At 50.2% G+C, this 22104-nt stretch overlaps 1 protein-coding gene across 1 annotated transcript; it reads right to left on the bottom strand.

Annotated features, from left to right (window-relative positions):
• Positions 1-665: 665 nt before the first annotated feature.
• SLC25A42 (solute carrier family 25 member 42) lies at positions 666-21696 on the bottom strand. Its single transcript, XM_051639506.1, has 8 exons — positions 21637-21696; positions 11948-12070; positions 10721-10832; positions 8474-8499; positions 7536-7702; positions 6805-6921; positions 6159-6310; positions 666-5493 (listed from the first exon to the last, which is right to left on the bottom strand). The coding sequence occupies exons 2-8, from the start codon at positions 12029-12031 to the stop codon at positions 5168-5170; spliced, it is 984 nt and encodes a 327-aa protein (XP_051495466.1). The 5' UTR covers positions 12032-12070; positions 21637-21696; the 3' UTR covers positions 666-5167.
• Between the last annotated feature and the right edge of the window lie 408 nt (positions 21697-22104).

Below are 22104 nucleotides of genomic sequence, written 5' to 3'. Positions count from 1 at the left end.
AAGGCAGGGCTGGTGCCCCCGAGCAGGTCCAGGGGAGGAGGACAGGGACCATTCTCCAGCTCTGCCACAGGCTTCCTGCAAGGTTTAGCTCAAGTCACAGCCTCTGGTCCTCAGTGTCCCTTGGGACACAGCCAGGACACGGGCTGTGCCTTGGCTTGCAGGGAGCAGCAGCGGGAGGGCTGGACCTGTCCTCACTGCAACACCTTGCGATGGCCGAGCTCGGCAGTGTCACCTCCCCAACCAGGCCTGGAACGCGGCTGGAAGGGCCAAGAGCCGAGCCGAGCTGAGCCGAGCAGGGGGTCCCCAACCCGGGGGAAGCCGTCGGGTGATGCCTGAGCCGACAGTGCCACCTGCTGCCGCTGCTCACCGGCCCCTCGGGAGGAGCCGCAGGTTTTCAGCCCCCTCCAGACCTGCTCCCCTTCCTTCAACCTTCTCCCGACTTTCGAGCCGAGCCCAAAGCACCGACCCGCGCACTTGGACGCGTGCTCTGAGCTCAGGAGACCCGCGGGGTTGGGGGGGGCACAGGCAGCCCCCCCCAGCCGGAGCCCCCCCACCCCGACCCCCCCACATTTAGTCCCTCGATCAATCCCCCCCACAAGCACCAGCCCCACCTCCCTTACACTCAACCCATCCGCTGGAGAACCCCCCCCAGGGAGCCTGCAAAGTCAATGACAATTTTTTATTAAATATACATCCTCTCTTGGCACAAATCTTAAAATATATAAACATTATATAACAAAGTGTCTTTCACTGCAATAAAATAGAACTCCAGATCCAAGAAAAGCAGTCAAAATTGACACACATACGTACACACACACACGGATGGTGAGGACACAAAAGGCATTTAACAGTGTTTGTGCTAATTTATGCATAGACCACACAGGCAGCGACCAGTGCTGGGAATCCCTGCAGCATCCCAGGGGGAGCCGGGGGCAGCAGGGAGGAACCAGCCCCTACAGCCCAAAAACCAAGGCTGTTTTGTAGGAAGGCCACGTCCTGCCCTGGCCCAGTCCTGGTGGGGAGGGTCTGTGACACACACCCTGGCTCCCTCTGGAGCACAAGTGCCCTGGGCAGGCACTGGGAATGGGATGGGAAACGTTTCCTCCTCCTGCCCGCCTGGGATGGGCACCGGCCTCACTCAGGGCTGCCATGGTGCTTTTGCTCAGTTTCCTTTCGTGCCTCATCTGCTTTCGCGTTAAAAGACACCAGAGGGTGAAGATGACAGTGCTCGAGCCCTTCCAGGCAGAAGGGCCATCAGAAATTAACTCCAGCACCACTACTCTTCCACAGCAGCTCTGCCCCTGCTGCTGGGACAGCTCCCACGGAGTGTCACTGCCACCCCACACTGACACCCGTGGCCTCAGGGAGGCTGTGACACCTCCTCTGATCCTCCCACCAGGGCCCTGCCAACCACCAGGCAGCTCCACCTTCCCCAAGAACTAGCTGAGGTCTGCACGGGGTCTGCAGGGCAGAGGGGTTGGCAAGAAATCAGCTCAGATCCCACCTCTCACATTTCCAAGCTCCCTAACTGACCCTCCTCCAAGGCTTCCAGAAGAACCACCTCACCCTGGGCAGCCAGCCCAGCAAGCAGCCCCTGTCACTGAGCAAGTGGGCATCATGTGGAGGTACCAAAAGAGGAAAAGAGAAGCAGCAGCACTTCACAGCTTGAGAAGGAAGGTGCTAGGAGGAGGAAAGGTGCCAGGATGGACAAGTAGTTCAAGAACCTTCAAAAAAATACCCCAAACCAAACAACAAAACCTGCCCCAACATTTAATGCCTTTAACATCTTTCCCCACCCCACAAACACCCCTGCCCAGGAGTGAGAGGCAGAGCTGGGTTGTCTGGGCATCACTATCAAAGCTGCAACTCTGTCGTTTTTGGATGCATTTCACTGGACCTGATTTTCTTGAAGTGCTAGTGCAGGACTAAAAGTGCAGAAGCAGAGAAGGAGGGAGAGCAGACAAGGAAAAAAACAAAGCACAAGTTAATGTTTGGCAGCAATGCATTCAGGAACAGTGAGAAACAGGACTTGAAAAATAAAAGCAAGGAATTTGGGAAGAATAAAACGCAAAAGATGGGGAAATTGGGGTAGTAAAGAAGTTCTAAAGAAAAGAAGGACTAGGCAATATTCCTTAGACTCGCCTCCTTCCTCAGAGTTAAAGGCAATGGACCTCCTTGGCCAGCACACAGGCACCCTCCCTTTCCCAATCAGCATGCCCCAAACTGCTCAGACACTCACTCCAGGCAGCAGAGAGATCTGGAACACATCTCAATTCATGCAAGGATTAAGAGGAGGGAAGAGAACACTCTGTTTCTCCCTTTCTACATTCAAATCAGAGAAGCAAAAAAAAAACCACCAACCAACAATGCTATTTGAAACCACCCAAAGCAGTAACACACAGTTAGTCTGAGCACTTTTGCCCAAGAAACAAAAGCACCAAAACCATTACAGACTGAATTCAAAGATCTGTCTCTGAACAAGCCCTCAGCCTGCAAATCTTAGACAAAGGTGTTTGGCTAAAATTCCATTTAATTAAAATCAGGTGCAGCTGCTGATTGAGGAACAACTTGTCTGAGCCCAGTGCTTCCAAGTCTGGCTGTGTTTCAGGTCTTGTTTCTCAGCTCAGAGTCCCAGGGCTCCAGAGCAGCTGCCTGCAAAGTGAGTGATGCCTCCTCCACGGGCTTCCCCTGGTGTAACACTCCTGACGTGGCAGAATCTGTGCAGATCTGCCCTCCTGTTCAGGCCCAAACAAGAGGCTCATCATCCAGTGTAAATCCTCTCTCAGTCAAGACCCAGGAGGAATTAAGCCACCTCTGTTGCCCCAGGGGTTAAGTGATGCTCAACATCTCCTAAGACAAGGTCTGCTGAGCTGGCCTCTAAGCTGACCTACCATCCTGCAGAGCAAAGGAGCTCTAACTTGGATGCCACAGCTCAGCTTCCTCTGCTCTTCACATAGTACCCTTTGGACAGGCAGCCTCCAAGCTGAGAACTTGGCATGGATTGCACACCCAGTCACACACACGCAGGCACAACCAGCTGCTGCCCTGCACCTCCCTTCTGGGGCAGGGTGCAGCTGCCCTGGTATTTCCTCCCTGGGCCAGACAAGATAAAGAGCAGAATTAATTGGCTTCTCCATTGGAGAAAAGAAATCAACACTCTTGTAAAGGACTAAACAAAACTTCACCCCAGTGGAGAGAACAGCTGAGCACCTTCCACTTGCAACAGGAGCAAAAAATAGACAGAAATCATGGCTGTCATCTCTGAAGACTCTTAAAACACCACCTAACATTCATTACAAGGTGAATCAGTGACTGTGGGCAAGTTTCACAACGGAAATCATCCCTTGTGGGCTGGGAGGCAGGAATGACTGAGGTGAACACCCCGCCCATCCACAACCATTAAAGCAGGATCCATCCCACGTGTTCTGGGAACAACATGCACACTAATGCTTCAGTACACTGGCTCTCTGCCATGGCCACAAAATGGAAGTGTAGGTGCTCAATTCCTTGGGAAATATTTGGCATTAGAAGCGAGTTATGCTTCAAAGAACAAGTGCAAAGACAGAAGAAAGGAGAAAGCTATTCCTACCAATTGTGCAATTATCTCCAGCCCCATTAATAAAGCCATGACACAAGGCTCAGACTATAATGGCTAAAATATACACACCAGAAAAGGACAGCTGTTAAATTATGCCTTGTTTTTCTTTTGCACATTTCAGACTGTATCAGCTGGAAAGGGATTTTCAATCTTAGTTTGTGTAATCTGCTTCTCAGAGAGGTCTAAAGCTTGCTCTGATCTCTCTTGCACTTCACATTTAATATAGGGATAGAACATAAAACAAAACCACCCCCAAACCTCCCATTTCTTTGAATATGGATTTGAAATTGCAACTGGAAATGATTGGCACTATGTATGATTTCTGAAAGGTCAATACTGGTTGTGGAGCCTGTTCTCCCAAGGACACAGTTGGTCCAGGAGAACTCCAGGAGGAAAAGCAAGTGGGTTTAGGTGTGGACGAATGAATCTACACACCAAAAGACAACAAAGTTGTTCAGAAGCAGGGCCAGGAGCTCACCAGACGTGAACAGCCTGGTGGGACAGCGAGATCTGCATCTCACAGCTTGGAGAGGTTTGTTCTTGCATCACACTGAAAGTAGCAACAATAATACTGAAGGATAAAACTGCTTATGTTTTAAGTCTGTAATACTTGTTTTCTAGTGCACCGATGCTACAGTCTGTCCAATCCCTCAGCAAATGCTGCCTTGAAGACCACAACAACATGGGAAGGGTTTGGGCAGCCCAAAAGCACGAGTGCAGTTTGATTCAATCCAGTTTGTGAATCCAGGCACAGCCCCTGCTCAGCAACACTGACAACAAACACCAGAACTTGATTTACAAAACCCCTCGGAACTTCCCTCCCCTGCTGTCTACAGTCTTTGGTAATCTCAGAGGGACATGGGAAGCAAGGGATGTTTTATGCAACAAAACCCAGAAAATGAGAAGAACATTTGAAAAAGGGCAGCATGTCCAGCTGGAGCTCACATTCAACTTCCAGAACAAAACCTGGACCTGTTCAATCCTGCTGTGTCCTGTTTCATGGAGACCAACGCTTACAGGTCAGAGGAATCTGGAATTCCCAAGAGACTAACCTGGAATATTGCACTTGGCAGACTGCTCCCAGCTAAGATATGCTCAGGAACTCAGAACTGCCTACCAGGAGCAGCAGTCACTCCCCAGACCCAGGGGTTCATTCCCACAGCACCAAGTCCTTCCTTTCATCATCCACCCCTTCATCTGCCCACAGAGCCCAGGTGAGGAGCCAGCAGCAGCACAGGTTTGTTTGAGAGGCTCCACTCCTGGAATCAAAGAGTAAAACAGAAGGGGGAGGCAGCTACTTTAGAGGACTCCGTTCTGCAGAACTGTAAGAAGGATTTTGCTCAGGAAAAGGTTAGTTTCAGGTTGAGGTTTCCAAGTAACTCAGAGGCTCATTAAAAAGAAAAAAAATAAGAATCCAACAATAGGGAAAAAAAAACCAAACCCAAACAACCAAACAAGAAAGGTAAGTTGTGGGCTGCAGGAGAGCAGGTACAAAGTGGGGGGACACTAGCATTGCTGTTTCTACACGTGTTGCACTTTTCCCCAGCAAGGGCTGTGGGGATTAAGCTACTACCTTTCAACATTAGTGCTGTGCTGTAATTTACGGAGAAGGATCTGCGTCAGGTCAAAGGTTGTGAAGCTTATTCCCACTGCAATTGGACCTTTGACCCAGTTCATGCTGAGTCCTTTGTACAAGCCCCGGATTAGTCCCTCTTCTCTTATAATCTCCTGCATGGTGAGAAGGATGGAACTGTACGTGTGTCCCATGACCCCCGCCGTCTGCATCCGCCGGCGAACCACGTCCAGGGGGTAAGAAGCTGACTGGCCAATCAAGCCTGCACAGGCACCAAACAAAAGCCTCTCCGGAGGGGATGGCTGCAATTTCCCACTGTGATCTGGGAAAGAGAAAGTAGCAGAGTGTAGAAAGCTCCTTGTAATAAACACATGGCTAAGGTCAAGTGGGCTGAGAGCCAGAGGACCGAGCGCCAGAGCTCCTGAGATCCTGTGCACTGACTGGCTGTGGAACCAAGTCCTTCTGCACTCAGGACTTGCACCTTCTCGTTCCTCTGCAGAACACAGGCACTGCTTTTCTGCAGCTTGTCTTCTTTGTAGTCTGGAATTGCAGAGAGGGAGGCACAAGGCATCCTGTGCCAGCACAGAACTTTGCAATTGGCTTCAAGGCCAAGGAAAGGGCTCGTGCCACTGAATTCAAACACCTCGAGTTGGCCAAAAGCCCACACCTTGCATCTGAAAGGCTTCTGACACAGGTGTGTTGTGACAGGACAAGGAGGAATGGATTAAAACTAGAGGAGGGAGATTTAGGTTGGACCGGAGGAGGAAATTCTGGAGTGTGAGGGTGGTGAGACCCTGGCCCAGGCTGCCCAGAGAAGCTGTGGCTGCCCCATCCCTGGCAGTGTTGAAGGGCAGGTTGGATGGGGCTTGGAGCAACCTGGGCTGGTGGGAGGTGTCCCTGCCCATGCAGGGGGTGGGACTGGATGGTCTTTAAGGTCTCTTCCCACCCAAACCATTCCATGATTCTAAGAAATCAAGGTGCCTTTACCTGCATGTATTTTCTTCAGTGTCTCGTAGGTGAAGAAGCTAAGCCCAGCGTATGGAATCACTCCAAGGATGGTTGGTGTAAACCCTCTATACAATGTCTTCAATCCCTCCTCTCGGGATATCCGGATGAAGACATGAACAATACTGCTGTACCTGGCATGTGGACACAGGAAAACCAAATCTGAGCTGGTTAGTGACTGCACACACCAGTCACATTTCCAACAGGCCTTTCTGAAGGATCACCAATTAATTCATTTGGCACTGAACTCATCAAACAGCTCAGAGGGGATTCCAGAAGCCTGTCTGCAAATGGAGAAGCCAGTCAGCAGCTCTCCTGGAGCCCTATCACAACACACTGTCCTGTCTGCTGGAGCTCTTCTGCAGGCTTGGTGCCAGCAGCCTCCTAAGGAGCCAGCACACAGGTTTCACTAGTGAGGCCTCCCAGTACTGATCTCCTTCCAGCCCCTGGAACAACCAGGACTCTGGTTATTTAATCAGTGCTCAGAGCCCTGCAGTAAGAGGTTTATTACACCAAAGGCTCCGAGCAAGAAGTGACCCAGAAAAGGGGAATAAAGTCCTCTGACCTGAAAAAAAGAAAAGTCTGCATTTGGTGGTGGTGCTTGTACCTGCTTTCCTTAGGCACTTACATCTCCTTGGGCGTGACAGCCATTCGAGCACGGACCATGTCCAGGGGGTAGGTTAGGATGGCAGCTGTGGTGCCTGCCAGAGAGCCAGCAATGAACCGAGGAAAGGGTGTCAGCGCTCTAAAGTAAGGTGAGAGAAGAGACCAGACACATCACCTGGAGATGGACACACCGTGTGGCTTCTGAGGATGGCTCTGCTCTATCAGCTACTGAATCCCTGCCCTGCCTGAAAGACAGTTGGGTGGGTGGGGGTTGAAGCAGCTGTGGTTTGTCACAGCCATCCCAGGAGGAAGCTCTGGAGAAAAGCTCTGTGGAGGGCAGCAAGCCTGACTTGGGGTGTCTCAGACACTGTGTGCCCCAAGAGCAAGAGGCTGAGGCCACGCACACAGCTCAGACAGCAGCACAAGGCTGGATCTTGTTGCTTCTCCTGCAAAGAAAAGCTCTTTGTTTTGCCTGCCCACACTCAGCACAGGGAAGTGCTAACTCAGTGTCTAGGCCACTTCTTGCTCATGCCTCTAGGACACTCATCTCCTCGCAAAGATCTCCCCTGTGCAAGACCAGAAGCCCACCCCTCTGCTTAGCTCCCTGACACACCGTGCTCTGTGAAGCCACCACAGCTCTGTCCCAGAGCTTCCAACCCAGGAGTCCTGCAGAGCACAGATGTGCTCCCTCCCTGCAGCCCCACCAACTGCTCCATCCTCCTCTGCAGGGACCAAAGCCACACTGCATCTTACTTTCCCTGGAAGCCGTAGTAACTCCCCAGGAGCTGCTTGTACTCCTCATGGGCACAGAACTGGATGGCAGCATAGGGGATGACCCGGACCATGGTGGCTGAGTTCCCTCTCCAGAGGCTCCAGAAGCCCTCGTTGAGGTAGGTGCGATAGATCAGCCTGTAGGCTTCCTGCAGGACACAGACCAAGGCTCAGACAGGGAGATCCTGATAAGAGGGAGTCCAAGCAATACAGGGGGGGGAAAGGTGACCCTATAGCTTAACCTCTCCAAGTCCCACCCCACAGCTGTTCAGACTCACAGCCCTGGCTCCAGAACAAGACACTAAAGAGTCTTCTCTGGGGAGGCTGAATCAGATACATGAGAGCAAAAAATAACTGGAGTTGGGAAGCAACATCTTCATTTTCCCTCCAGGGGCAAGGCACAGAGCTGGACTGCTGTTTGCACAAACCATCCCTCAACCCAAATTAATCTTCTTAGTTTAAGACAGAACCATTTGGATTACACATATTAGCTGAGCACACAGGGAACAGCCCTGGTGCAGAACACCCAACAAGCCATGCAAGAGATCTGCTCCCAAACTCTCATTTCCTGCACATGCTGAAACAGCTCCAGTGGGGGCTGGGAGGAAGAAAACCCAACCATCAGAGGAGGGCTAAAAAAACAAAGTCCTGGGTGATGCAACAACATCATGTCACAGGTAGAACCTGGAGTACAAATGAGGACTGAGGCCTCTCTGTGCTGGACAGAAACATGAACACGGAAGGGCACTGTCCTGAGCAGTGTTATAAACAGTAATTCCCTCTATGCTCTTTCACTGTGAGTGCTGCTAACAAAACCCAAGCAAGAAAGTTCAATAAATGCAAACAAAAGATGCTGTTAGGGCTATTACTACCATTAATCAAACACTTCAGGTCAACAGGAGACAGACACATCACCTCACCTTGGCAGAAAATCTTTTTGAAGACACTAAAAAGCAAAAAAAATAGCATTAGGTCTTGCAAGACATGTAGATGGATGAAATAAACTAGACAGGCATTTTATCTAAGGCATAAAAATGGAAGCAAAAGAATGAATGCAAGAGAAAATACAGGTTCTTTATAATCAACACAGATTTTCCACTGGTAATTGCCTCCAAGCTCTCTGTAGCACACAGGTTCATCTTTCCACCTACTGTTTGTGTCACACTTCTCAATTTAAAGCACTAAAGGTAACTTTAAAAAAATAAATACATTTTAAAAATCAATCAAAACTGCCCTGACCACTTGTATTAGCAGAGCAGGCTCCAGACTAATGCCAGAATCCAGCCAAGGAAGGGTCTGTTCCGTGGGGCTCCACAACTCAAACGAACACTCAAGTTTCTTCTCTTGCCTCCATTCAAACTGACAGCATCTCCTTAACTGTGTAACACACAAGGCATTTGGAAGCCAGATTTATTTGGCATCCAGCAGCTCTGTTTTGTAACATTCCTACAGCAGGATGGAAACCCAGGCTAAAACCTGCACAGCAACACTAATGAAACATGCTTCCAATTAAGTGTCTGTTGCAGTTTCTTTCAAACTCCTTTGAGACTTGTAACCTCTCAAGTGTATCAAACAATCACATGCAAATAGATTTTCACCGAGCTGCTCCTTTATGCAATTCAACACTTTTTCTGTGGGGTTTTTTTTTGTTGTTGTTTTATAAAAAAACCAACACCTCCATAACCAGTTGCAGCTGGCTCAGTGATGGAAAAGGGCTCTTTTCTTTCTCCCACAGGAAAATCCTTCAGTTTCTAGTTCAAGGGACAACCTTCCTACACTCCCATGACCCTTGTCTTCACAGACAAGGAAGATGTCTCAGAGTAAAAACCTTTAGGAGAGGAAGAGACCAAATAATCCATTAGATACTAAGAAATTGGTCAGAATGGGCACATTTGAATCCCATCCTTTGCAGCAAGTTTAATGGGTGAAACCAAGCAGGTCTTTTTCTAAACACAGGCCTGTACAAACTAAAGGTGATTTATACAGACAGCTGTTGATTCACCCCAGCTCTGCAGTTTCCATCTCACCTCTGGTCCTGACTTTTCCAACCTCAGATGAACCTTAGGTGTTTGTGCTGGTGAGGCAGCACAGCCTGTACCCACCGCTGCCCAGCAGCTGCTCAGGGACACAATCCCAGCCCAGGATTTATCTCCCTGCAGCTTTAACTCCCTGATCTATATCCCTGCTGGTCCAGACCTCAGCCCCTGCTACGCTGAGAATGAAAATCATGTCAAATCAAAGTAAATTCAAAATTAAATCTCATCCAGGGATTAGATTAAACCTATCCAATTCATTTAATCTGGGACGTCAACCAGATTTTAAATTCTTGGCCTCACCAAATGGTTCCTGCATTAACTGTCTGCAGCTGACAGCTCCTGCACTGACCCAGGGGAACTGAACAGAGGCCAGGATGGGGCTGAATCCCAAATCCCACTGAACAGCTCTAGTTTAAAGCCATTCCCCCTCGTTCTATCACTCCCTGCCCTTGTCCAAAGTCCCTCCCCAGCTTTCCTGGAGCCCCTTCAGGCACTGGAAGGTGCTCTAAGGTCTCCCCAGAACCTTCTCACCCCCAACTCTCTCAGTCTGTCTCCAGAGCAAAGCTGCTCCAGCCTTTGGATCCTCTGGACTCACTCTGACAGCTCCATGTCCAATTACAGCTCAGTGTACATCTCCTTATGTTGCTCCTTGTCCTTCCCCACCTTATTTCTCCAAACTAAGACACACAGAAATCCAGAGTGTTCCCAGTCATCCCCCAAAACGCTGCCTTCACAGTGTCTGTTTACTCTGCACTCCAAAACTCTCCCTGCTGTCACAGAACCACATGGCCAACACTCAGGAGCCACAGGTCCCCTCTCTACCCATTGACACATGTGCCTAAGTCACACTGAAATAGCAGAACTCTTGTTGACAACCATGAGACTTGGCTCCAGCAGTACAGGCCAGATGCATGGCTGATTGACACCTGCAATAATCCTACCAGGAATCAAACAATAGGATTTTAGGCTGGATTCCTTACAGCAACATCACTCGTCTGCATCCTGCCTGCTCCTGGGGAGCCAAGGAGGGCAAAGCTCTGGGGAACAGGCTGGCTGAGCACCTCAGAGAAGCTGGGTTGGATTCTTGTCACAAAAAAGTCAGAGCATTTTTCAAAAGCCAACAGGACTCACCTTGAAACATGATTTTTGTCCTATCCAGTGGAGCTACTGCAGTTTTAGCAACAGCACCAGCCAATGCCCCAGACATCAGGGAGTTGAGTACCTTCTTATTCTCCTGGTTATCCTGGAACAAAGCACTGCTCAGTATGACACAGTCAATCCTAAGCAAAAGGTGTCATATTTTTGTCATGTTTTACCTTTGCTGCAGCATTTACCCTCTCTCAAGGACCTGGATCAAAATTTCCAGCACAGTGAATCCCTGGTCAGATCATGAAGCACAAAGACTAGACTTGTCTGCCAAGATGCCAAGCTCCAAGGTCTGTCCTCTTGTACATGGATTGTTTCCTCCCTATTCAGATGTCTAAGAGCTAAACCACCACCTCCTCACGAGTGAGGCACATAGAGAAGGGAAGTTTCTTTCTTGCCCCTCCAGAGACACACAAGCCCTATTTCCACACCGTTCCCAAGATCTTAAGAATAAAACAAGACTATGATAAATGGGATGGAAGTGGGTTTGCTATTGACATTGCTGCCACAGCTCATATTTAGGAAGCAGTTATCTTCTGCTAACACATGGGCAGCAAGGAGGTAAACAGCTTGAAATCCAACACCATGAAGGTTAGAGACTGAAAGACAAGTCAAGACAAGGCTTAAGAACATCAACTTCTGATATGCTTTGAGTTTTCATGGAGAAGAGGCATCCACATTTCTCTTTCTTTTTCAGAATGTTTCACAACTAAAAAGTTAATGTTTATTACCAAAAATAGATGGCTCTGCTCCATCCTCCCTCCCAGTCTCTGCCTGCCTGGTGCCAAAGGGGGCAGCCATGCAAAGGAAGCACCGTGTGAACTTCAGCCTGAGTTCTGCTCTAAATCAGGCCAAGGTTCAGTGTCACCTTCTCTTCCAGTGTTTCTAATGAGTCCAGCAACAGCAGCAAGAGGAGAGAAACTGGGACTTATGGCTCCCTTCCCAGTTCTGCCACTGAAGGCGTGACAAGGCACAACCTTGAGGAGGGAGCACAGCCCTGCCTGCCTGTCAGCTGAGCGTGCTGCCTCTCCCCAGGGGCCTGGAACTGCTTGGCTGTCCTCAGAGAATGCAAAGCTCCAGGTTACGTGGCTTACACATCAACTGCAAGGACTCTGCAGCCCAAACCCCACTGAGATGCCTCCTTCAGACAGCAGCCAGCATGCAGTTCTCCTCTCAAACCCACTGCATCTATCCAGCATCTCCTGCTCTTACCTCTGGGGGAAGATGGGCTGATGGAACCGGCTCCACATCCTGCTGTTTGAAATCCACTGGACCTTCTCTCACACCATTACCCATACCAGTTGCACTTACAAGTGGGCAGAAGAGCTAGGGCTCCTAAATTGAAAACAAGAACAAAGTGTCAAAAGCAGGAAATAGGCAGGGAATAAAGAGCTGAGGAAAGAGGAGACACCCACTCCCAGGACCCTTTTCAGTAGGAAAACCCCTCTCCCAAGCTCCAAGAGGAGTATTTAGGATCCTGCTGCCACTTCCTTCCTTTAAGGTGCAAGTGTATGTGTGCAGGGGTAATTTGGTGCTATGTAAAAACTGGGTTGATCATATTCACTCTTTTCAGCCCACAAGGAGCTGAGCTGCAAGTTTCAACAACAAAATATTCATTGTTTCTAGAGAGAACAATCAGAACCTGCTCCATCCTCTCCCATCACTTGCAGAGAGGAGTTTGGTTGCTGCTCAGTCTGACTGCTCAGCATCTTGATATTGGAGAAGGCAACAGAGAAATTTAAAACCCAGCCTTGGAAAATGGAAAAAAATAGCCAGAGCAGTCAGTCCTGAAGGCAGCTGGAGGGTATTTTAGGCAGGAGGCAGATCCAATGGCTCACACGTGCCGTGGGGGCTGTTCTGATGATGTGAGTGATCCAACTGCAGCAGCAGAGCAGGGATTTCAGAGCCCCCTCTCTGCACAGCTGCATTCCATGCCTGCTCGTGGCCAGGGGCTCCAGGCACTTTGCTCCCACGCTTCTTGCTGTGATCCATGCTCTCCCTTGCCTGATTCCCAACTGCTCCCCACCTCTACCACAGCCAGCCCCTGTGTCCTCCAGCAACTTCACCTCTGCCCCTCTCTGATGCCTGGGAAACCTCAGGCACCCACACAACAGCTTGCCTGGAAAGGCTGCCTTCAGACTGGTTTTCTTTCCTTTTTAACAATTTCTGGATATTATATGCTTGTCAGCACCTTTCATACTTGCTGACCTATTTTTTTCCCCCCACCGCTCTCATAAATTAGTGCCAGACTTCACTTCCCAAGCCCCTCAGCTGCAGCAGGGATGTTGAGGCAGAGCTGGAGACAGATCAGCTCTGTCTGTATTCGTGCATGACCAATTTGTGATGATGAAGCTGTGCACGGCCCACACGCTCGCTCCACGGAAGGACAAACACCTCTGGGTATCTTTAATGCCAGACATCACTTGCTGGAGCTTTGGGAAGACACATATCAATGTGTTTACAGCTCCTGAGGGTGTTTTTGAAAAGAGGAGATCACAGGATGTTGCTCAGAGTGTAATAACTCAAAAATGTAATGAAAAGGAACAGCTGATAGTCCAAAGCACGACCTCAACAGCACCAACGTTTGCACCTGGAAAGTTCTGTCCCAGCAGCTTGGTTCCATCAGGTGAGCAAAAATTCCCATAAGGATCAAACCCAAATATGATTAATAGGATCATGGAACGGTGAAGGGATGGAAGGGACTTGGAAGATCATCCAGCTCCAACCCCCCTGCATGGGCAGGGACACCTCCCACCAGCCCAGGCTGCTCCAAGCCCCATCCAACCTGCCCTTCAACACTGCCAGGGATGGGGCAGCCACAGCTTCCCTGGGCAACCTGGGCCAGGCTCTCACCACCCTCACACTCCAGAATTTCCTCCTAATATCTCATCTTAATTTCTTCTCTTTCAGCTTGAAAATGTACAGAGCAGAGCACTTCATTAAATGATTTCTAAGAACACAGACTGTTGATTATTTCTAATTACTACCTGCAGTTCCATCTTATCTCATGTGCCTGGAAAATGTACAGTAAAACAAAGCCTTTCAGCAGAAGCATGAAAGAAATGGAGGTGGAAATATCCTCCCCATCTAGCTCAAATAAAGAAATGTAGGTCACCATATCAGATTTCTCTCTACCAAAAATAAACCCACAAAAATAGAAATCATGCTGAGGAGCTCAGGAATGCAACATGCAACTCTGTTTTAAAACACGATTTTGAAAGATGATTGAGAAAGAGACAACCAAAAGGAATGTTTAAAAACTCAACTGATGTTACTAAGCCCAGACTTATTTTAGAACATGCACATGCATAAAGATGATACCCAGTTACTCAACAATATTCTCTTTCATCCTACTCAGAGATTTTCTTTTTTTATTTTTAGTGCCCAGTGCCTTGAGCTGACAAACCCTGTCTATATGCTCAACTTTACATATTAAACTGCCCACATGTTCTACCCAAATACAGGCTCTAAAGAGGCTTGAATGTAAATATAGCATTTATTATTTTTATTCACACTTGCTGGCTGCAAAGCAATGCAGCTTGATGTTGTCTGGGAGTTGGGCTGGATTCTTGATGTTGGTGAGTTTTTAAACTGAATTTTGGCTGCTGTGACTGATAGTGCCCAGGGAATGCAGAGGGAACAAAGCTTTGCTTTCAAGTTTCAGTGTGAATTTGCAGTGTCTGGCCACGAGAAGCCAGACATCATTTTGCATATAGAGCAATCTGAGCATGTACAGCAATCTGACTGGCTCATTAAGTAACCCACTGAAACCCAGAGTGGAGCAGCTGGATATTTTTTTAATCCTTGTATTTTGTGTAGCCCCAAACACAGTCATTACTTAGGTTCACAAAGCCACAGGCAGCAAGGAAAAAAAATAGCTGTGGATTAGATTTATTTTCTTATAATGCAGTTCTGTGTTATTTATATTGTCCACAGGTCCTTGTCACACCTCTGGATCCAGACTCCTCAGCTCTGTAGAGCAAACCATTCCCCTCAGAGAACAGATAATCAGAATGCAAAATTGCTGCTGAAGGTGAGTTCAAAAGTTAGAGGTTTAATGAGTAACAGTCACTCTGCTTTTACAACAAAACTCATGACAGGCCATGGAAAGTACAAAGCACTTACTCCAGCATCCAGTTTCAACTCCCATCAGAAAACACTGCCTGTAACTCAGCCCTGCTAATTCCCAGGCACAGATTAAAGATTATTTACCAAGCTGCCAAGCAGGGAAGCTCAGGCCCTTTGTTTCTGGCAGGGGCATCTTGGACAAATGGAGGAACTCTGCTGCCTTGGGACAGTCCTCTGAGCCCTGGGACTCTTTCTAGGTATCTTGCCCATGTTCTAGGAATTGCAGCAACATCTGTGCACCAAACCAAGCTTCATTCCCTGCATACCAGGAGAGGCAAAGTGGAACACTGTTAGTCTTCCCTTGCCATTCTCCCCGCTCTCTCCAGTGGCACTTCATGAATACCTGAGCAAGTCCAATCAAGCTGTCAAACTGACACTCTGGTAAGTCAGACATCCTGCTTCTCTTGGTGGTGATTTTGATTAAAAGGACAGGCAAGACAGAATCAAGTTATTCAGATGATAAAAGCAACCCACTAGGAAGAATGTCTTACAGGCAGGTGCCAGTTCATTGCCCAAAGAGGGGGGGAGGTTTCAGAGAAAAAACAGCTCTAGCTGTCCAAGCAGCTTGTGAGTCCAATCATGATGCTGTGTTTCAGCTATTTAATCTGAACATGTTTTAAATTACACAGTCTTAGGATAATTCATTCCAGGGCAGAAAAGCCAGTGAGTTTCAGAGACCAGCATCACAATTAAGATATAAGCAAAAGTTCTCCAGTTTGGGTGTATATAATTAAAGTCACAGTACTGAAGTAAAGGCTTGCAGGTGATGATAGGCTTCCTTATTTCAAAATTAAACCTTATTTACAAGTTTGACTTCACATCATTACTGCATGACCTGCCTGAAATTCCTCCCTTATGTATTTTACCAGCTACAGGTGCAGCTCCAACACCATGAACTTCCAGGAGCAGCAGGAAGGAGGAGATGGGGATTTTGCACAGAACTCACAGCTGCTGGAGCCAGAAACCCCACTGCCCATCCTCTCCAGGCTCCCACTAACATACCACCCACCCCCATTCCACCAGCACCTGGGCAGACTTGAAACCACCTGTTAATAGAAAGATGACTACGAAAAAGCAGACCTGGTCATTATAGTTTTCCCATTGCTCCATCACCAGCCACCAGGAGCAGCCCAGGCCCCCAGCCCAGAGGCTGCCTGGTGACATGTAATTACCAAAATCCATGTTTGTCTGATATTCTGCAGGGCAATTTTGACCTGTCACCAACCACAAAAGGTTTCTGAAAGAATGTCAGCTATCCAGCAAGAACAGCAGACACACTGCAAAGCCAGCACCACCAGCCACCTGCACCCAACAGCCAAGACGTGTTTGCTTTCTCCTCAGACAACCCCAGCAGTCATTACGAGAGCAGTTCAGAGCCCTGAAGCCCCCAGAGCGTCTTGACAGGTAATGCCAACACCACAGTCCTGCAGCAGGCAGGAGCTGCTGGGACTTGATGCCCACAAAATGCACTGGAGCCATAGGACAGGGAGAAGAAACTTAGTCCTGCCATCCTGCTCTCTAATTGGTCTCAAAAACGAGGAGACAAAACCAGGTGCATGCAGAAACTTAGAAGATTGGGACCAGTGCTGTTCAACATCTCTGCTGGAGACATGGACAGTGGGGCTGAGTGTCTCCTCAGCAAGTTTGCTGACAATACCAAGCTGTGTGGAGTAGCTGACACCCTAGAAAGAAGGGAGGCCATCCAGAGGGACCTTGACAGGCTGGAGAGGTGGGCCAGTGCCAACCTCATGAAGTTCAACAAGGCCAAGTGCAAGGTCCTGCAACCCCAGGCACAAATCCAGGCTGGGGGGAGAATGGTTAGGGAGTAGTCCCAAGGAAAAGGACCCGGGGGTGGGAGGAGATGAGAAGCTCAACATGAGCTGCCAGTCAGCACTGGAGCCCAGAGGCCAGTTGTGTCCTGGGCTGCATCAAAAGAAGTGTGGCCAGCAGGGCCAGGGAGGGGATTCTGCCCCTCTGCTCTGCTCGGATCCCACCTGGAGTGCTGTGTCCAGCTCTGAAGCCCTCAGCACAAGGAGAGACATGGAGCTGTTGGAGAGGGTCCAGAGAAGGGCCACAAAAATGATCCTTGGGCTGGAGCAGCTCTGCTCTGGGGACAGGCTGAGAGAGTTGGGGTGTTCAGCCTGGAGAAGAGAAGGCTCCAGGGAGACCTTAGAGCAGCTTCCAGTGCCTGAAGGGGCTCCAGGAAAGCTGGGGAGGGACCTGGGACAAGGGCAGGGAGGGAGAGGACAAAGGGGGATGGATTAAAACTGGAAGAGGGAGATTCAGGTGAGAGGGTAGTAAGGTGCCCAGGGAAGCTGTGGCTGCCCCATCCCTGGCAGTGTTGAAGGGCAGGTTGGATGGGGCTTGGAGCAGCCTGGGCTGGTGGGAGATGTCCCTGCCCATGCAGGGGGGTTGGAACCTGATGATCTTTAAGGTCCCTTCCAACCTTCACCATTCCATGATTCTATGTGTACAGCACCTACCACACTCCCAGCTTACTGCCACACAAACTTGGATGAAGCCAAACTTCACCTCTGGGGCAGAAATTCAATTTCATTCAGGTAGTCACTGGTATAACTCCATTCATACATGTCAACTTCCTTTATTTTCCAGCTCCTAATTCTTCTTCTTCTTTTTTTTTTTTTTTTTTAATTATGTCACTAACATCACTAATAAAAGCATGTAATTAAATCAGGACAAAAGAAAACCAAGAGAGAACCTGCAGAAATTTTCACACATTCTCCCAGGCAGGCTGAAGTTAACCAGTGCCCAGGGAAGCTGCTCAATTAGGTTTCCTTCAATTGTTATTGTTAAACTGAGCAATTGAGTCTGACAGAGAAAGAGATGTGTTAAGAGCTGAGATTACTGCAGCCTTAAATTCATCCTTGGAGCAAAAGCATCAGAGAAAATCACAGAAAAAAGAGCTGAAACACTCAGAACAGGGGGATGAGCTATAACTAGATGGCCCCTTGAGGTCCATCCTTGCCTTCCAGTTTGATTAAGCCATTAAAAATCAAGCACAGATATGCCCTGCAGACTCAACTCTCTTCAGTCACATTCATCTTTCAGTTGCACACAAATCTGATCCCAAAACATTAGCTATGAATAGTTCATTGCACTTCTTCCTTTAGAGGTCTGCACAGAATCTGTTAGCATGATTTTCAAGAATCATTGACTGTAAGACTCACTAAATTACAGTATCTGGAAGAGTTTAATGTTTTTTTACATCCCTTTCTTAGCTCCAAAGTACAAACCAAAAGCTCCTCCTGCCTCTCTCAGCCAGGGACAACTCCAGCCTGCCAATAAAACTGAGGATAAAGATACAAATTCTTTGCCTGGTTGGAGATTAGCTGACCAGTTGCTGAACACTGAGAAACGGTTAAATCCAAACCTCCACTAGCAAAGGCAGCTCTATTATTCCAGGAGTGCAGGAGCCTCACATTTTGAACTAAGCTTGGAAGGAAAGCATGAGCCACAGAACAGAGAGAATCTTGGCAAGAAAAAACAGTGCTTCATTCTTCAGCTGCTCACAGGATCTTGCTGGGAACACCTCGACTGTGCTCTCCACAGCCAAAAGCTGAAGACCAGTTTTTATCTGCAAGACAGATAACAGCTTTATCTGAGGGAGAAGGGGACTGAATCCCAGGGGCCCTCTGCTGAACCCACCCCATTTGTCAGGCAGCAACAGAAGGCAGGAAAACAACCAGCCACAAAAGGCAGGACCCCAAGCACCCTCTGAGCTCAAGCACTCCTCTCAAAAACTATTTCTCAGAGGTCACGTCACAAACAAATGACACTAAAATATTCTATATGACCTCTTGGTCAAATGCAAACTTTCCCATCCACGGATCCTGGAGAAATTAACCTGGATGTCACCTCGGGCACACAGGAGGTCCCAAAGTGGCAGATCCCAGTACAGATGATTTTCTTATTTTGACCCAAGACGAGACCACTTGGAGGTCAGTACAGGAGCAACCTTTGTCAGGAACTATTTCAACACAACAATGGATCATTACAATGTGAAACCCCAGCAGTTTCAATTGCCTGTGGTAAAGGAAAAAAAAAAACACCCACAACAAAACCAAAACACCCACTAAAATCTTCCATCATGAAAGCAGAATGACCCAGCAGTGTGCCAAGCAGGTGTCATTCCCCACCTGCAATGCTCTCCACAGGGACTGGGCAGTCATGTCACTCACCCTGCTTTCCTACTCCCTCTGTATCAGACTGGAGTTAATGCAAAGTTAGCCATCAACTCTGCTTCCCCAGAGCACTGCAGATCTCAATTAATTTTGATTGCTTTATGGTAACTCAGGCCTAGCAGCACTAACAGATGAGGCAGACACACCTTCAGCATCACTGCAAGGAGCAGAGGGTTCCAAGCACAACTAAAGAGCTTCTCCAACACTCACTTTGTAAGCTGCTTGCATTTCAGTTCATCTTTCCATACAACATGAAAAATAATCTCCCTTCAGAAGAGAGCTACCAGAAATGCTTATATATCACCTGGAAAACAGAGAACAGCACTGCAGGGTGAAGTACTGGTATCAGTTTCACACGAGGAAGGTACAAACCTGAATGCCTCTTCCTACAGTGAGCAGCAAAGTTACCAGAAGAAAATTATTATTCCTGGTTCCTGAGGTTTTTTTCTGCCAGCAAACCTGTCTGACCTGTACCAAGCCCATCTGCTTCAGCAGGTAACCACACTCAGGGCTGCACTGGTGCTCACCTTGGGTTTTATGTAACTTCTTGAAGCAAAGTTTAACATCAAATATGCCTGAAACGTGCTGGCAGTGGGGACTGCCTGAGCCAGTGTAACAGCTGCAGGTCAAGCAAAAAGAAATTACTGCAGCTCCTGACTCATAACTGCTGTGCTATCAAGGGCTGAAATTCCCCACCCTGAAGCAATCACCGGGGCCAGAGAGTTCCAGCTGAAATCCAACACCAAGGACAGCCCCAGTGCCAGAGCAGCAGCTCTCCTCCAGCCCAACAGTCAGAGATCCTAAACAATGATCTTGGTTAAGACAGGAAACGTTGAGTATCCACAGCTCTAGAAGGATGGAAAGATGCTCAGAGCTACCCGGGATCCAGCCCTGGTGTTTCAGACACCCAGTCATGCAAATATTTTAAAATACCTTCACCCACAGGTTGTGGGTATGATTACACCAACCCTCCTTAGAGTGCCTCTCTTCCCTCAGCTGTTTTCCAACACCCACAGACTTCTCCTCTGTCCCTTTACACACCCCCCATTCTCCCAAACAAGAGTCATTTAAAAACCAGGATGTTTTCAAAATGCTCTAAATCCATCAAACCACAGAAAGAGACCACAGGAGCACACAACCTCCAGAAAAAGCTTTGCAGTTAATGTGGCCCTAAGAAGCCCACACAAACTGGAGCCAAGCCTCAGCCCCACTCTCTGCAGCCTGCTAAATTAGCAGCCAACAGGAAAAGACAGTCAGCAAAGCCAAACACATCTTCAGCTCCTCCAGACTCCAGGGGAGCAGAGGTTTTTAAGGTCAACAAAGCAGCACCAACTGCTCTGCCTGCTGTACAGTGAGCTACACCTCTGCACACAGCAGAGGTGGGACAGCATTTATTAACCCTGTGCAACCACTTCCAGCATTTTCCACATGTCTCCTCGTGCTACAACTTAAACCCAAGCCCAGACGCTTCTTCCAAATCCACATCTGAAGGCAAAGCAGGAAAGTCACCCCTGCTCTGCAACTTTCTGCTTACACTGAAGTCAGAGAGAAGCAGAAGGCGCTGAGAGAGCCACGTTTCATGTCCTCCACACCCTCTGGTGCCTGCCCCGCAGCAGAGAAACGCTAGCTCCTCTTGCTGCCAGGGTGACACCGACTTAAAAAACTAAAGCAGAAATCACACTTCACACCTGGAGACGTGCACTCATCTGCCTCGATCACTGAGGGGCAGAGGAGCCTGACACAGACACCCCCTCAGCGCTGAGACGTGGGACTGGCGCGGGCAGGGGATGGGCAGGAGGAGCAGGGGATGGGCAGGAGGAGCAGGGGATGGGCAGGAGGAGCAGGGGATGGGCAGGAGGAGCAGCGGGCAGGGCGGCAGGTGGGGCAGGTGGTCAGACAAGGTGGCCAGAGGGGCTGGGGGGCAGGCAGGGCCGGGGCAGGCAGGGCAGGGCAGGGCAAGCAGGGAGGGCAGGGCAAGCAGGGAGGGCAGGGCAAGCAGGGAGGGCAGGGAGGGAAGGCAGGCAGGGCAGGGCAGGGAGGGAAGGCAGGCAGGGCAGGGCAGGGAGGGCAGAGCAGGCAGGGAAGGCAGGCAAGGAGGGCAGGGAGGGAGGGCAAGGCAGGGCAGGGCAGGCAGGGAGGGCAAAGCAGGGCACGCAGGGAGGGAGGGAGGGAGGGCAGAGCAGGGCAGGCAGGGAGGGCAGAGCAGCAGGCAAGGCAGGCAGGGAGGGCAGGGCAGGCAGGGAGGGCAGGCAGGCCCGGGGCCACGGCCAAGGCCGGCCCCGCTTCCCCGCGGCACGGACCGGCCCCCGGCGGCGGCTCCAGCCGCTCCCCACAACTCCCAGGTAAGAAGGGAGCGGCGGCGAAGCCCTCCCGGAGGACGCAGAGCCCCGCCGCCCCCGGGACACCACAGACGGAGACGGGGCGCGAAGCGGCGGTGACCCCGCGGGAGGCCGCGGCAATGTCACCCGGCCCGGCACGGGGCCGCCCGGCCCCCAGGCCAGAGATGACGACGACAGAGCCCGGGGCCGCGCCAGCGCCCGCCGCGGGGGTCCCGGGCCGCCCCGCACTCACCGCTCCGCTCGGCGCCGCCGCAGCCGCCGTCTGCCCGCGGCCCCCGGGCCTGCCCCCCCGCTGCGGCCGGGAGGGGGCGGGGCCAGCGCTGACGGGCGGCCAATCCCCAGCGGCGGGGGCAGCACCGAGAGCGCTGAGTGGCTGGGCGGCCGCAGACAGGCAGAGGCGGTAGCCAATGGGTGGCGGGAAGGGGCGGGGTGTGCGGGCGGGGGCGGGGCGCGGCGGAGCGGGGCCGGGAGCGGGCGGGCCTGCCCCGCGCTCGGCCCCGCGTTCTGCCCCGCGCTCGGCCCGGGCCCCTGTCCCTGCATGTGCTGCCTGTCCCTGCATGTGCTGCCTGTCCCTGCTGCTGCTGCAGAGTTGGGGGCCGTGTCTGACCCCCCAAGAGGGACGGGCTGCCCTGCCCGGTGGGGTGTCACGATAAATGACACCAACGCTCGTTTAAAGCAGAAGGGAAAATTAATCCGAGCT

This window comes from Apus apus, chromosome 24, assembly GCF_020740795.1.
Source record: "Apus apus isolate bApuApu2 chromosome 24, bApuApu2.pri.cur, whole genome shotgun sequence".
Classification (NCBI taxonomy): domain Eukaryota; kingdom Metazoa; phylum Chordata; class Aves; order Apodiformes; family Apodidae; genus Apus; species Apus apus.
Note: the sequence above shows the minus strand (reverse complement) of the source record. Positions and strands in the feature narration are given on the sequence as shown.

Coding starts and splice junctions, on each gene's coding strand:
- SLC25A42 (XM_051639506.1), bottom strand. CDS start 12,031: ATGGGTAATGGTGTGAGAGAAGGTCCAGTGGATTTCAAACAGCAGGAT. Junction 6,311..6,804: donor GCTGTCACGCCCAAGGAGAT/GTAAGTGCCTAA, acceptor TCCACATGCCAG/GTACAGCAGTATTGTTCATG. Junction 5,494..6,158: donor ACTGAAGAAAATACATGCAG/GTAAAGGCACCT, acceptor TCTCTTTCCCAG/ATCACAGTGGGAAATTGCAG.